The sequence below is a fragment of the Eulemur rufifrons genome, chromosome 9, assembly GCF_041146395.1.
Source record: "Eulemur rufifrons isolate Redbay chromosome 9, OSU_ERuf_1, whole genome shotgun sequence".
Taxonomy (NCBI): Eukaryota; Metazoa; Chordata; class Mammalia; order Primates; family Lemuridae; genus Eulemur; species Eulemur rufifrons.
In genome coordinates this window covers 23,182,092-23,197,403 of record NC_090991.1, presented here as the reverse complement: position 1 = coordinate 23,197,403, position 15,312 = coordinate 23,182,092, and the positions used below count along the sequence as shown (strand labels likewise).

Genomic DNA, 15,312 nt, shown 5'->3' with positions numbered 1-15,312 from the left:
AGGTGCATACAAATGTGGAACTGTTATATCTTTCTGGTCAATTTAACCTCTTATCATGATGAAAGACCTTCTTTAACTGTAGCCTTGTAAGATTTCTGCTTAAAGTATATTTTGTCTGATTTTCCTATAGCTACAAGTTTTTTTTCCCTTCTGATAATACTTATATATCTTTTTTATTCTTTTAAACCTTCCTGTATCGACATTTTAATTGTGTTCCTTGTAAGTATCAAATAAAATTTTGTCTTTTAAGTGATTCCTTTAGACCATTAATATCTACTATAGTTAGGTTTAAAATTACCTTTTTATTGTGATTTGTTCTACCTTTTGTTCTGTTTCATTTCCTGACTTTTTTTTGGACTATTTCTTTCTCATTCTATCTTTTTCATCTCTATTTGTTTAGAAAGTGTTTATATAACCTTTGAAGATCACTCTTGAAATAACAACATGCATTCTTGTACTAGTTCTGGTTGCTATAACAGATACCATAGACTGGATGGCTTAAACAACAAACGTTTATTTCTTACAGTTCTGGAAGCCGAGAAGTCCAAGATTGCTGGCAGATCTGGTGTCTTGGTGAGGGCCTGCCTCCTGGTTTCCATCTTCTTGTATCCTCACCTGGCCTAGAAAGCCAGCTCTAGTTTCTTACTCATAAGAACACTAATCCCTAACCATGGGGCCTCTATTCTCGCCTAAACCTAATTACCTCCCAAAGGCCCCACATCCTAATACCATCCCACTGAAGGTTAGGGTTTCAATATGAATTTTGGGGGAACACAAACATGCAGTCCATAACAATTCTTAACTTATCAAACCTCTAATGTTAATCAATACCTTTATCTTTCTTGCACAGAATGCAAAGACCTTAGAATATTAATTCCATTTACTAGGATACCCTCTGCCCCTCAACTTATAATACTATATGTATTTTAATTCTCTGAGTATTTTTAAATCCATAAAGAAATTGGTTCTTGTTTTTTTTTTAAATTTTAAGAGACAGGGCTATCTGTCACTCAGGCTGGAGTTCAGTGGTGGGATCATAGCTCACTGTAGCCTTGAACTTCTGGGATCAAGCAATCCTCCTGCCTCAGCCTCCCGACTAGCTAGGACTACAGGCATGTGCCACTGTACCTGGTTGATTTTTTTATTTTTTGTAGAGACGGAGTCTTGCTACGTTGCCCAGGCTGGTCTCGAACTCCTGGCTTCAAACGATCCTCCGGCCTCAGCCTCCCAAAGTGCTGGGATTAAAGGCGTGAGCCACTGCACCCAGCCTGTTATTGTATACATTGTACATTTAGATTCACATACATCAATATCTCTTTTTGTTCTTCATTCTTTCCTGTATCTGACTTTCCATCTGGGATCATTTTTCCTTTTCCCTAAAGTCCTCCTGCCTTTATTTTCTTCAGAATTTCATTTAATAAAGGTCTGCTTTATTTTATCTTCATTCTTGGAGTTTGGTTGTTATTTTTAGTTTAATACATTGAAAACAACATTCTAGTGTTTTTTGGCTTCCACTTTTTCCTCTGGCTACTTTTGGGATTTTGTCTTTGGTTTCTGCAGTTTCTCTATGATATGTCTGGATATAAGGATTTTTATTTACTTATTCTTACTGTTTGGTACTCATGCCCTTGTATAGTAGTCTCAATACAGTTCTTATACTGGAGAAATGATTGTGTGTGGCCAGGGCATAAAAGACACTGAAGCATCTGCCTTCCTCTCTCAAATCAATCATTCTGGAGAGGTCCATGTGTTAGTAGATGAACGTCTAGGAACTGAGGCCAACAGCCAGCACTGAAATGCCAGCCATGCAAGTGTAAGCAGAACCTCCAGCCCCAGTAAACCCTTCCCATGAATGCGGCCCCAGCCAACATTTTGACCGCAACCTCATGAGAGACTCCAAGCCAGAACCGCCCAGCTAAAGCCACTTCCCAATTCCTTCCACAGGAATTTTGAGATGTTTATAGCTGTTTTAAGCTACTAAGTTTTGGGGTGATTTTCTTTTTTATCAATAGATATCTAATGGAATCCTGTCTGGATTTATTGGGCTTCCTGATTCCATAGATCAAAGTCTTTCAACAGTTCAGGGCACTTGGCCATCACTTCTCACTTCTTCTCTCACTCCTTTCCTTCTAGGATTCTAACTAAACACTTACTAGACTTTCTCATGGTATCTTCAAAATCTCTCTTAGCTTTTCTATCTTTTTATCTTGTTTACATTCTAGACAGTTTCTCCTGACCCATCTTCAGCTCACTAATCTTTCTTCAGCCATTTCTAATTTGCTATTAAACTCATCCATACAGTTCTTCTTTGGTTAATGTATTTTTCAATTCTGAGTTTTTAAAATAAAATCTGTGTTACTTTATCTAATTTTGAGTTCCCTGCCAAAATTTTCCACTTTGGCTTTTATTTCTTACATCATAGAAAAAGTAGTTTTCACAGTCTATTCTACTAATTCTCATAACTTTTATTTTTTGTGATTTTGATTTCTGTTGTCTATGTGCCTACTAGCTCTTTCCTCATGCTGCATTGTCTCCTTGTACACCCAGTTGACACTGTATGTTGAACATTGTTTTTAAGGTTATCTGTAGAAATCTGATGCCTAAAGTGATGGTATATTCTCCAGAAAGGATATTGTTACCTGTTGCCAGTGCCTAGGGACATTTCAAGTTTGGGAACACCTTACTCAAAATTCAAGATCTGAATTTCCCTGGAACATCAAATGATGGGACATTACCTTAAAGTCCATATAAAAACAGGTTTATTTCCACTTTACTTCTACTCCAAGAGTAGTAGTACCTGACCTTTGGACACCCAGCTCAAAGTGGGACCCTTTGCAGGCTCCCATCTTTGACTTGTATACCTACTGTAGTTTAAATATTTAGCTCTTCAAACCTTGTGTTAAAATTTGATCCCCAATGTTGGAGGTGGGGTTTAGTGGGAGGTATTTGGGTCATGGTGGCAAATCCCTCGTGAATAGATTAATGCCCTGGGAAGGAGGAACGGACTTGTAAGTTCTCACTTGGTTAGTTCCAAAAAAGCTGGTTGTTTTTAAAAGAGTCTGGCACCTCCCTACCTCATCAATCTTGCTTCCAAGCCAGCTGCCTTTGCCCTTCCAACACAAAGGAAAGCAGTCTGAGGCTCTCACCAGATACAGATGCAAGCACCATACTTCTTGTGAGACAAATACATCTCTTTCCTTTATAAATTAACCAGCCTCAGGTATTCCTTTATAGCAACACAAGGAGACTAAGATATTAAATGATATCCTTTGTACTATCCCCAGGATGACAGTTTCACAAAGGCTTCTTCAATATTGGCAAACACCCTCAGGGAAAATGCAGCTTTGAGTGGTGGGACCTTCTTACCTGGTTCTTCTTTTCTCCCAGATCTCAGCCCAAGAATCTTCAGTACCATGTAAACAATCTGATGCTTTTAAGTAGATATTTTTTGGGGAGCTATCTCCTATAATTTATTGAATAGTCTTCTCAATCACAAATGAGATAAAGAAAAAAGTGAAATTATTTTTTTCAGCTACTCTCATTTTCCCACTTAAAAAAAATACAGCCTCACCCTTTATCTGAGTCTGTAAGTGTATCTTTCTATGATTTCTCTTTTTCTTTTTCCTGGCACACCTATGCTAGGGTCTCTAAGTGTAGAAAGGGAAAAAGTTCCTGGGAGAAATAACTCATGTTTTGCCTCGTTAACATATTAAATCAAGTATATTTTAAAAGAAAAATTTCACCCAGCTTCTTTATTTGACCAAATTGTCCAGGCCAGTAATTATAGGAGGGCTACTTTCAGTTTTAAAAGAAAAGAAAAACCTCAGGACCAACCCCCACTCCTTATGCAAAAGAGAATGTCAAGCCTGGAGGCTGAGTCATGTAACACCTTCCAAATGAATAGCTGTTACCAACATTATGCATCAGCCAGATCCTTACAGAAAGGTAACTATAAGGGCTACCCCACCCCACCAATCATTCATAAGGAAAATCCTTGCCGGCCTCCCATAAGCAAAGACATGCAAATTGTAACCTTGGGTCTACAGGCTAAACCTAGCACCTAAAACTAAAGTCTATTTGATTCCACACTAATAATGAATTACAAGTTTACCTTCCCAGGTGCAGAACAGGGACAAGATCAAACATTCTTCCACCTACCCAGGGACATCTACATAATTGATGCTACTTTCACTTCCTTTTTCTCTTCTACTAACTGCCTTATCTTATATAAAATGTAGGTTTTCCTGGCCTCACATAAACGTAACCATTTTGCATCACTGTCCATCCCCATGCTCCCTTTTCTTTCTGTATGCCCTATCCCCCTGAGATACTAAAGTCCTCAAATTCCCCTTCGGAAAAACACCACAGATGTATCTGTGGTTTGTGTTTTTCCCAGGCTTGTCCCTCCAACTTTGGCTTAATAAACCTCCACTGATTGAGATCTTTGCCTCAGTCACTTACTTTGGGTTGTCGCAGTTACAGTAGATGAAGGATCTGTTTGTAATAAAACTCAATCCTTATACTTCAATGAAACTGAAATTATCAAAAGTTAAATAACTTTTAGAAAAGACATAGGAGAAAATCTTCAGGATCGAGGGCAAGGCAAAGAACTCTTAGACTTATAACTATGTATGATCCATAAAATGAAAAAATTGGTAAACTGGATTTCATCAAAATTTAAAACTTTCGCTCTGTGGAGGACCCTGTTAAGAGTCTGTACAGACAAGAAGAAAATACTTGCAAACCACATAGCTGACAAAGGACTACTACCTAGAATACATAAAGAACTCTCAAAATTCAACAATACTAAAAAATGCAATTAGAAAATGGACAGAGGATATGAAAAGACATTTCTCCGAAGAAAGTGTAACGATGAAAAATAAGCACATGAAAAGATGTTCAATATCATTAGCCATTAGGGAACTGCAAATTAAAACGGCAATGAGATATCACCATGCATCTATCAGAATGGCTAAAATAAAAAATAGTGACACCACCAAATGCTGGGGAGGATTCAGAGAAACTAGATCACTCATACATTGCTAGTGGGAATGTAAAGTAGTACAGCTACTCTGGAAAACAGTTTGGCAGTTTCTTAAAAAACTAAAAATGCAATAACTACCAAGCAACCCAGCAACTGCATTCTTGGGCATTTGTCCCAAGAAATGAAGGCTTATGTTCACACAAAAATCTTTATTCATAAAAGCCCAAAATTGGAAACAACCTAGATGACTTTCAGTGGGTGAACAGTTAAGCAAGCCGTCATACATCCACATCACGAATACTCAGCTATAAAAAAGAATGAACTATTGACACATGCAACAACTTGGAAGAATCTTAAGTGAATTATGCTAAGCAAAAAAAAAAAAAAAAGTCAATCCCAAAAGATTAGTCATTCAATTTATATAACATTCTTAAAACCACAAAATTATAGAAATGAGGAACACATTAGTGAATGCAAAAGGGAAAGGAGGGGGCAGGAAGGAAGCGAGTCCGGCTATGAAAGGGCAACGTGAAGGGATCCTTGGGGAGATGGAAGTGTTCTGCATCTTGACTGTGCTGATACCAATATGCTGGCTGTGACGATACACTATAGTTCTACAAGTTTTTACCAGTTGGGGAACTGAGTAAAGAAATTCTTTGTACTATTTCTTACAAGTGCACACACACACACTTATCTCAAGATAAAAAGTTAAAACAATTTTTTTGCTAAAACTGTGTGATAGTTTCACACATGTTCATCATATACACTCACCAACATGCTTAAAATGTTCCAAAATAATAATTTTTAAATTATTTGGGCACGAACAAATCTGATAGTTTACTTTTTTGCTGTTCTGCATATTAGAGATCCTTACTGTTTTTCATTGTTTCAAACTCTTTAAAAAAATTTTTTCAGATTACTTAAGTCATAAAATAATGTTTAGTGTGAAAATTAATGATTTAAAATTTGTATCAGTTGTTAAGATTCAACAGTAAGCTTACTGAATCTTAATTAAAAATACATTGCATTCTATGGTAAATCTAATACATTGTATTCTATGATAGATTGTTTCCAGTTATTTGCTGCCTTTAAGAAGACTACACATCCCTATATGGTTTGCAATCCTTCTGGTATATTCTTCTCCTACTGATGTTAGTTTTGGCCACATTACTTTGGTGAGCAGAAGTGACTGATAAACGCTACCTCTGAGTGTTAACTTTAAAGGACATCACAAGGTTTAGCCATCTCTTTTCCTTATGCCAAGATGCAGAGATGTCCTAGATAAGGGTCCCAGGATAAAGAAAAAATGGAACAGAGTCAGAGCCAACCCATATAGGATATATATTACAAGTGAGGAATAAACCTTTGTTTTTGAAAAGTCACTAAGATCTGGGGACTGTTTGTTTCTATAGCATAACCTAGTGAAAGCTAACTATGGACTTAAAACCTACAAAATCTCGATTTATTTCCCTTTTCTTCCTACTGGAAATAAATAAAAAATGACTCTGGAAGTTTCACTGAAGCTTCAAACACAACAGAGAAGCTTTATTTGCATAACTGACTTCAACATGATAATGGTTTCAACTTAAAATTCTGATTGTGAATGCCTAATACTTATTTATAAATTGTATATATGTGCTATTGTACTAATCGTATAATGGTAAAACACAGAAATAGAAAATCATAAAGTATTACATAAAAATAAAATAGAGTATATGGCATTTAAAATATTTATTAACAGTAAAACTCCTTTTTTTGCTCTGGCTTATTTTTCAGTGTGAGCAATGTGAATGAATAATTCTTTTTTTTTTTTTGGAGACAGGGTCTCACTCTTTTGCCCAGGCTGGAGTACAGTGGCGTCATCACAGCTCGCTACAACCTCAAACTCCTGGGCCCAAGCGATCCTCCTGCCTTAGCCTCCCAAGTAGCCGGGACTATAGGTGCATACCATTACGCCTGGCTAACATTTTTATTTTTTGTATAGATGAGGTCTTGCTCTTGCTAAGGCTGGTCTCAAGCTCCTGACCTCAAGCAATCCTCCTGCCTCGGCCTCCAAAGTGCTAGATCATAGGCATGAGCCACCACACCTGGCCAATTTTAATTTTAAAAAAATAATATAACACTTTGGGTTTAGCTATTCAAATCAGACTCCTATATTCTGATTACTAGGTTTAATGGCCATCACAGCTGAAGAAGATAATTTATGAAGATACAAAGATCCAAATGGAAGAAGCCAATCTTAGGCTACACTTACTAAATCATGAAAATATCAATTTCAGTCACCAACTCTAAAAAAAAAAAAATTATGTAACATTATTTGCTTTAATATAGTCTCCCCATCTATGATCATGGCCAGTGGTGCAGGGACACACAGTCAGTACAATAGCAGGAAAATGTTCTTCAGTTCTCTGGCAACTCTCATTCAGATTCCCTTTTACGTTTTCTTTTATGTGTTATTGATTTTTTTTTTTTTTTTTTTGAGACAGAGTCTCCCTCTGTTGCACCAGTTAGAGTGCAGTGGCTTCATCTTAGCTCACTGCAACCTCAAACTCCTGGGCTCAAGTGCTCCTTCTGTCTCAGCCTCCGGAGTAGCTGGGACTGCAGGCATGCACCACCATGCCCGGCTAATTTTTCTATTTTTAGTAGAGATGGGGTCTCATTCTTGCGCAGGCTGGTCTCGAACTCCTGACCTCAAGCCATCCTCCTGCCATAGCCTCCCAGAGGGCTAGTATTACAGGCGTGAGCCACCACACCTGGCCATGTTATTGATTTTTTAAATCCAATCCCCCCACTTTTTTAAAATTTAAAACTTCTAAGAAATTTTTAAGAAGAACAGGCCGGGCGCGGTGGCTCACGCCTGTAATCCTAGCACTCTGGGAGGCCGAGGCAGGTGGATCGCTCGAGGTCAGGAGTTCAAGACCAGCCTGAGCAAGAGTGAGACCCCGTCTCTACTAAAAATAGAAAAAAGAAATTATATGGACAACTAAAATATATATATACAAAAAATTAGCCGGGCATGGTGGTGCATGCCTGTAGTCCCAGCTACTCGGGAGGCTGAGGCAGTAGGATCGCTTAAGCCCAGGAGTTTGAGGTTGCTGTGAGCTAGACTGACGCCACGGCACTCACTCTAGCCCAGGCAACAGAGTGAGACTCTGTCTCAAAAAAAAAAAAAAAAAAAAAAAAAGAAGAACATAATATTAACATTTTGCCCTATTTGCTCTATGTCTCTATACATATGTACACTTTTTTTTCTTTTGCTGAACCATTTGTAGGTAAATTGTTTTAAACAAAGAAAAAGGAAGCCTCAGGTTTATATACTCCAATAAGTAACAATATCTAGCTAGAATCTGATAACATCATTTTTATTTCATCATATTTGTTTTTTGTTTACCATCTGTTTATAACAAATATAGATTTTCCATTTACTTTAGCAATATAAAATTTCCCTTTAGAATTTGTTAAAAAGTTAATCAATTAAAAATATTAATTAAATAATTCGTGGCAAAAATCATGAAGGTGATACTTAAATGACTGAAGTTAGGGAAACACTGGCAGTTAAGAACTCAGGATCTGAAATATAAAATAGCTTTGGTTTTAATCTTTGTTCTGAAGCAAGCTGTGTGACCTGGAACAGTAACCCTGACTACAGTTTCCTTACCTACAAAATGGGAATAAAAATATCACCACCAGCTTGAGCAACACAGCAAGACCTTGTCTCTACAAAAATTTTTTAAAAATTAGCTGGGCATGGTGGTGCATGCCTGTAGTCTGAGCTACTCAGGAGGCTGAGGCAGGAGGATCACTGGAGCCCAGGAGTTTGAGGTTGCAGTGAGCTACGATGATCCCACTGCATTCTAGCTTGGACAACAGAGTGAGACGGTCTCAAAAAATAAATAAATAAATAAATAAATAACCTATCTCCTCGAGTTGTTAGGAGGACTGAATGATGTTGTGCACACAACGAATACAGCACATGTAAACAACAAACAGTGGTTATAACTATTATATTATTATTACCGGTTATTACTATTATTAAAGAATGTTTCCTTACCTATAAAATGGGAATAAAAATATTACCTATCTCAAAGAGTTGTTATGAGGACTGAATGACATTATGCACACAATGAATATAGCACATGCAAACAACAAATGGTGGTTATTACTATTATTCAGGCAAGAATGTTTGACCACAGAGGAAGACCACAGGGGGAAAAAAAAGGAAAGAAAGAAAAGAAAAGCAAAAAAAAGATCAGATTCAGCCAGAAATGGGGGCTGTGAGCCAATGAAAGCATGGAAACATGAAGAATCAGATGAATACTAAAGATAGAACATAAAATAATATAGTGCCACCTGAAAGATCATTCCTGATAGTATCATTAATATAACAAATGAAAATGTCTTGCCACTTCCTGCAAGCTCACTGTGTGCCAGGTACAATGCTAATGTATAGTGCTTTATATAATCCTTTCATTCAATCCCTTCTGCAACCAGACTGGCAAGGTATTACTACATCCCCCAATTTACAGGTAAGTGACAAAGCTAAGATGTGATCTTAGGTCTCTCTGACACCAAAACCCATACTTTTTTCTTCAAATTTTTCTACTGCCTCTGTGACTTCTCCTCTTCATTTTCCTTTGCTTTACTCTCTCTTATGATGCTGAAATCCTGAAGGCTCTATTTGGGACTAATTTTCTGTATCTATAGTCTTCTTGGAAGTTCCAATTCACCTCTACAGCATCAATTACCTTATGTATGCTGATGATTCCCAAATCTATATTTTCAACCTAGAGTGAAAAATCTTGAGCTCTAGGTAAGCTTATGAATGTTTCATGAGTTCTTCAAAGTCACTATGTACCACGAATCTCCTCCAATGTTTCTTTTGTTAATGAATAGCACTACAAGTTAGTTGCTCATGCAGAAAATGGGGAGTCAACTTAATACCATTTTCAACATTCAATCACTCGGCAAGCCCTATTGATCTTATTTCCTAAATAGTTTTCAAAAACATCCAACTCTCTATTCATCTGCCACCACTCTAATTTAAGTCAACATCTCACCTGCTCTCCTATATCAGTCTTTAAATGATTCTCCCTGCATCCACTCTTGCTTTCCTTTCTCACTTGAATTATTTTCCTAATAGATGTCAGAATGATCTTTTTGTTGTTTGTTTTTAGAGAAAAGGCCTTCCTCTGTTGCCCAGGACAGAGTGCAGTGGCACAATCATTGCTCACTGTAGCCTCAAACTCCTGGGCCCAAGCTATCCTACTGGCTCAGCCTCCCAAGTAGCTGGTACTATATGTGCACGCCACCATAACTGTCTAACTGTAAATTTTTTGTAGAGACATGGTCTTGCTATGTTGTTCAGGCTGGTCTCAAACTTCTGGGCTCAAGTGATTTTCCCACCTTGGCCTCCCAAAGTGCTGGGATTACAGGTTTGAGCCACTGTGCCCAGCCCAGAATAATCTTTTTGAAATACAAATCTGATCACGTCACTCCACTGCTTTAAACTATTCAATGGCTCCCTAATGCTCTTAAGAGAGAATTCAATGTATAATATAGTTAAGGGCACACGTACTGCTAGACTTAGGTTCAAATCCTAGCTTATTGTGATCTGTGAGTATTCTCACAAAGCTTCCATTTCCTCACTAGGAAAACAGAGATACCAGCTCTTTTTAAAAAGAGTTGGGAGGATTAGATAATTTAATATAAAGAGTGCAAGTTGTTATTAGCTCTGAGCCTTCCTAGCAATGACATTATTCCCTGCATGGAACAGTGCTACTTCTAACAATGTTACTTCATGGCATTAGGTCCCTGAATTTTCCAAGATGTCATTCTAAAATTCTCCTAAACCAGAAGTCAGATAAAGAAGTCACCTAGCTGCTGAAATATTCATAGCTCAGTTGAGAGCAACAGATTAAAGTCACCAGATTTTCCTAAACTGATTTCTCGTTTGTTTGTTTTTTTTTTAATGAAGTTTGAAGGAAGCCACTAAGAGACAGACTACACTTATTTCTAAATATAACACTAAGCTCTTAGTATGTAGCTCTTGGTATGTAGACATATAACAGCAAATAGTAACTTTGTAAAATATCAACTAAAGAGGCAAGTACCTGCATAGCTATAGGTCCCTGGGACATCTGAGAGCTGTAATTCATTCCCATCATGCCTTGCATATTAGGTTGCATGACAGAGACCATGGGAAATCCTTGTTGCTGCATGGGCATCAGGCCTGCTGAAAAACATAAAGGCATTATTAAAGTCAATGTGTTTTAAAGTTTATTTTCTTAAAACCATAAGTAGCTAAATGACTTGTTATTTGGAAGGCAGTACAGTGTAGCAGCAAAAGCAATGGCTCCTGAGATAGACCTGAATATGAATTCCAACACCACTGTTTACTTAGCTGTGTGATCTTAAGCTACAAAATTTCATCTGAAAAATGAAGATAATGTCTCTTCTATAGCATTCTTACACATATTAAAAAAGTCAACAGTGTGGCCTAATTGTAGTACCTGGCCTTCAAGGTGGCCCCCAATGTTCTCTGCCTCCTGGTATTCATACCTTTGTATTATCCCCTCCCATACTGAATAGGGCTGACCAGTATAACCAACAGGATATTATGGAAATGACAGTGTGTAACTTCCAAAGCTAGTTTTTAAAAGACACTGTAGTTTCCTCCTTGTTCCCCTGGATCACTTGCTCTGGGACAAGCCACTGCCATATCACGAGAAAACTCAAGAAGTCCTATGGAGAATCCACGTGGTGACATACTGAGGCCACCTGCCAAAAGGCAGCACCAATTTGCCATCTATGTGAGTGAGCCTTCTCGGAAGCAGACCTTCCAGTTCCATGAAACCTTCGGATGACTGCAGCCCTCATGGGAGGCCTTCAGCAAGAACCACCCAGTAGAGCCACTCCCAGATTCCTGACCCCAGGAATAACTAATAAAATAACAATTACGAGCGTGAACTCTGGAAGCCAACCGGAAATGCCACTATGAGCTTTTTGAGACCTTGTGCAATCTGCTTAACTTCTTTCTGTGCTTTGTCTTCTCATCTGGTTTAATACTTAATATGCTCGAAGAAATGTTATTCTTCTTTCCTTTCCTTACATAAATAGTTAATATTTAACATTTACCACAAAACAGCCATCAGCATGCAAAGTATATAAGGCAATGGCAGGAAACTATCGTGAAAGTATGATTTATAGTGACTAGTGTCTCCCAAACTTTTCTAAGAGCAGAGAGTGAATACATATCCCTTTGGGGATTTAATAAATACTAAATGCGTATTGTATGTTAGGCACAGTTCTATATGCCAGGTATACAGCAGTGAATAAAACAAAATCCCTACCACTGGCGAGCAAATTTCATTCTAATTTTGCATTTTATCACATTATTACATCCATGTTGATTCAACTATAAGAAGCTTTTTACCCAATTTTCAATTTAAAAGATTAAATGTCTGGGAAAGTATACTATGTTTATCTTGTAGTTTTCACGTACCTTCCAAGTAATTTATACCTAGCTTAATTTCAGAACCATGAACATCCACATTTGTAGTAACAGCTGTTAGAGGTAGATCATTCATTCATTCAATCACTTATTCACATATTTGAGGGCCTACTCCATGCCAGGCACCATTCTAAGGACACAGCAGTGAACAAAACCAGGTCTTTGCCCTCATGGAACTTACATTGTAATTAGGGGACATAGATAATTAAAAAATAAGTACATATCAGGTGATGATAACAGCTAGGGCAAAAAAAATGAAACACGGCAAGGGGAAATGGAGTGGTTGCTATTTTATATAGGACAGTCAGAAAAGGATTCACCAACAGGTGGCATTTCAGCAAGGACCTGAGGAAATAAAGGAGCAACCCAGGCAGATATTTGGGAAGAATATTCCAGACAAAGGAACACCAAATGCAAAGACTACAAGGTGTCACAGAGAATTAGACTACACGGAATGAATATAGCCACAGTAAGATATATTCCCTCTTATTCCTTTGGACCTAAAATTTATTTTAATTTATTTTTGAATTGGTGACTCAGATATTTGGTACATTTAAAGGCACAAAAGTATACACAGTGAAAAATAAGTCTCCATCCCTCCCGTCTCCTGTTCAAGTACGCATGATCTTGTGACCACCTCTGCTGTCAGTTTCTTGTATATGCTTTCAGCAATGATCCGTGAATAATTTAAAGCCTTCAAATGATCAAAAAGTCCATTCTAACATACACTGTCAAAAAAAAAAAAAATCTCCTAACCAATTCCAAATTCCAGAAGAAAAAATATCAGGTAACCTTTCGGCATTTATTCTTGTCTGCTTCCTTCATTCCATATGTAGATTTTTACTTGAACATTTACAAAAATGCAAAATTACAAGCCACAATGATGAACAAATAACTCCGTAATACCTCCTAAACAACAGATCTCAAACCATTTGATCTCAATCTGGGATACAACTAATTACAGATAGCTTAAATAATGCATAAATGTGAACATAGTGAAAAGAATACAACTGACCCCTGGAAAAATTTACCTGAAACTCAATCTCCATCACTGATTATAAATGGAGACAAAGTCAGGATGAACCAATGACCACTTGCTATTTAGCTGCTCTTTATCTTTTATCTCTACTGGTGATCTAGGAGTCTCTGTTTCTCTAGCAAGTCTACCGTAACTGGTCAACACTGGCTTTGTGAGAAGGGCCAGTTTTCAGACAGAGGCAGACTGTCAGAGGGGGAGAAGTGAGCAGAAAGCAGCAAGAGAAGGGCAGATACATTCCTCTTTCAATGTTGCGTCCTACTTGCACAGCAGCTAGGTCAAGATTATACACCTTCACTGCTGTTTCCTTGAATGTCCTTAAGGGACACAGCAGTGAACAAAACAGGTCTTTGCCCCAAGAAGTCCTATGGAGAATCCATGAATTGATATTGGTGGGTTCTAGTCTGAGACCAAGAGAGAAAGGGCATACCTAATAAAGAAATTCCTGGGAATAAAACTAAGACTTAAATTCTTTATTTTTTAAGTTTTTTGAGACTTAAATACTTTAAGCTGAATCACAATGTGATCTCTTTTATGTGCATGATTATAATAAGATCATATCATATAAAGAAAAAATAACTAAAATAAAGAGGTTCATTTATTCATTCAACAAACATCTACAGAGAACCTATTGTCAAATCAGCATGCTGGGTGCTGGAGATACTAATGAGCAAAAGAGTGACATGGCCCTTGCCCAGTGGCACTAACAATGTAGCAGAAGACTAGATAGAAGGAGAAAGACATCATTAAGAGAACTACAGCTCATTTCATTTTAATCACTTATTCTTTAATACTCTTGTGAAAGTCCCCTTCAACTCTGAGGTTAAATAACAATCAGTCCACGTAATGTCTATGTAAGTTTGGGAGAAATGAGGAATAATCCTTATTACTCCCCAAATTTCACAATTTTTGAGAAATTTTAAGAGTAGCTGCCATATAAATTTAAGATTGGAGGATAATTTTACTTTATGTGGCAGCAGTAAAACTTAATTTCTATTTACCTATATAATCCTTAAGTTCAGAAACATGATAGTGAAAAACAAAAGTTCAAAACTTAGGCTTTCACATACCTTGAGGGGGTCTTATTCCACCTGCAACAGGAAACATGAAGCTGAAAACAGAACAAAAATACATCATAATCTTCATTATATACAGATTCCAAATAAAACATGTAACTTTTTCCATGGATGAAAGAATCGTAGATAGGGCCTGGTGTTGGTTCTGCAGTATTGAATTGCCCGACATCAACACAGACTGAATATCCATATGATGAACGACCATTAGCATGTGAGTGCAGAGGGAAAACTTTTGAAATGGAAGCCAGAAGACTCTGAAACTAGTCCTGGTTCTATCACGATGTGACCTCCTTGGATTTCAATTTCCCCATCCATAAAATGAACCATAAAATGAGAGGGTTGGATTAGATTCAATTCAGTGAACATTTATTGAGTGTCTACTATAGGAAAGGACTGAAACGGCTCCCAATGTTGAAGACACAGATGGAGGCAAATAACTATGTCACAGGATAAAAATGTCTTAACTGCTGTAAGGTCCAAAATACTAATAAGAGACGAGAAGAAAAAGATTAATTTTAATAGGTTATATCTTGGTTAGTTTTGTGGAGGTAGCTTTTGAGCTGAATCTTAAAGGAAAACAGACGCATACTATAGAGTCTGAGCAAAAGCTCTGAGGCCAGACAAGCAGGGATACTCAGAGAAATGAATTTAGGTGAAATACTAGGTATATGATTAAAAAGTAAACAGACTGTAGAGGACATTTAAA

The 15,312-nt window shown here is 37.4% G+C and overlaps 1 protein-coding gene across 8 annotated transcripts in view; it reads right to left on the bottom strand.

Moving 5' to 3' along the window:
- Nucleotides 1-15,312, bottom strand: part of SYNRG (synergin gamma) — an 84,782-nt gene that overhangs the window by 59,199 nt on the left and 10,271 nt on the right. For 6 of the 8 annotated variants that reach the window (XM_069482302.1, XM_069482303.1, XM_069482305.1 and 3 more), the window contains exons 2-3: nucleotides 14,601-14,641; nucleotides 11,095-11,216 (exon numbers count right to left, since the gene is read on the bottom strand). In XM_069482302.1, the coding sequence (XP_069338403.1) occupies nucleotides 11,095-11,216; nucleotides 14,601-14,641 (163 nt within the window). The remainder of the gene's footprint in view (nucleotides 1-11,094; nucleotides 11,217-14,600; nucleotides 14,642-15,312) is intronic. The other 2 variants (XM_069482304.1, XM_069482310.1) reach the window with 1 other exon arrangement.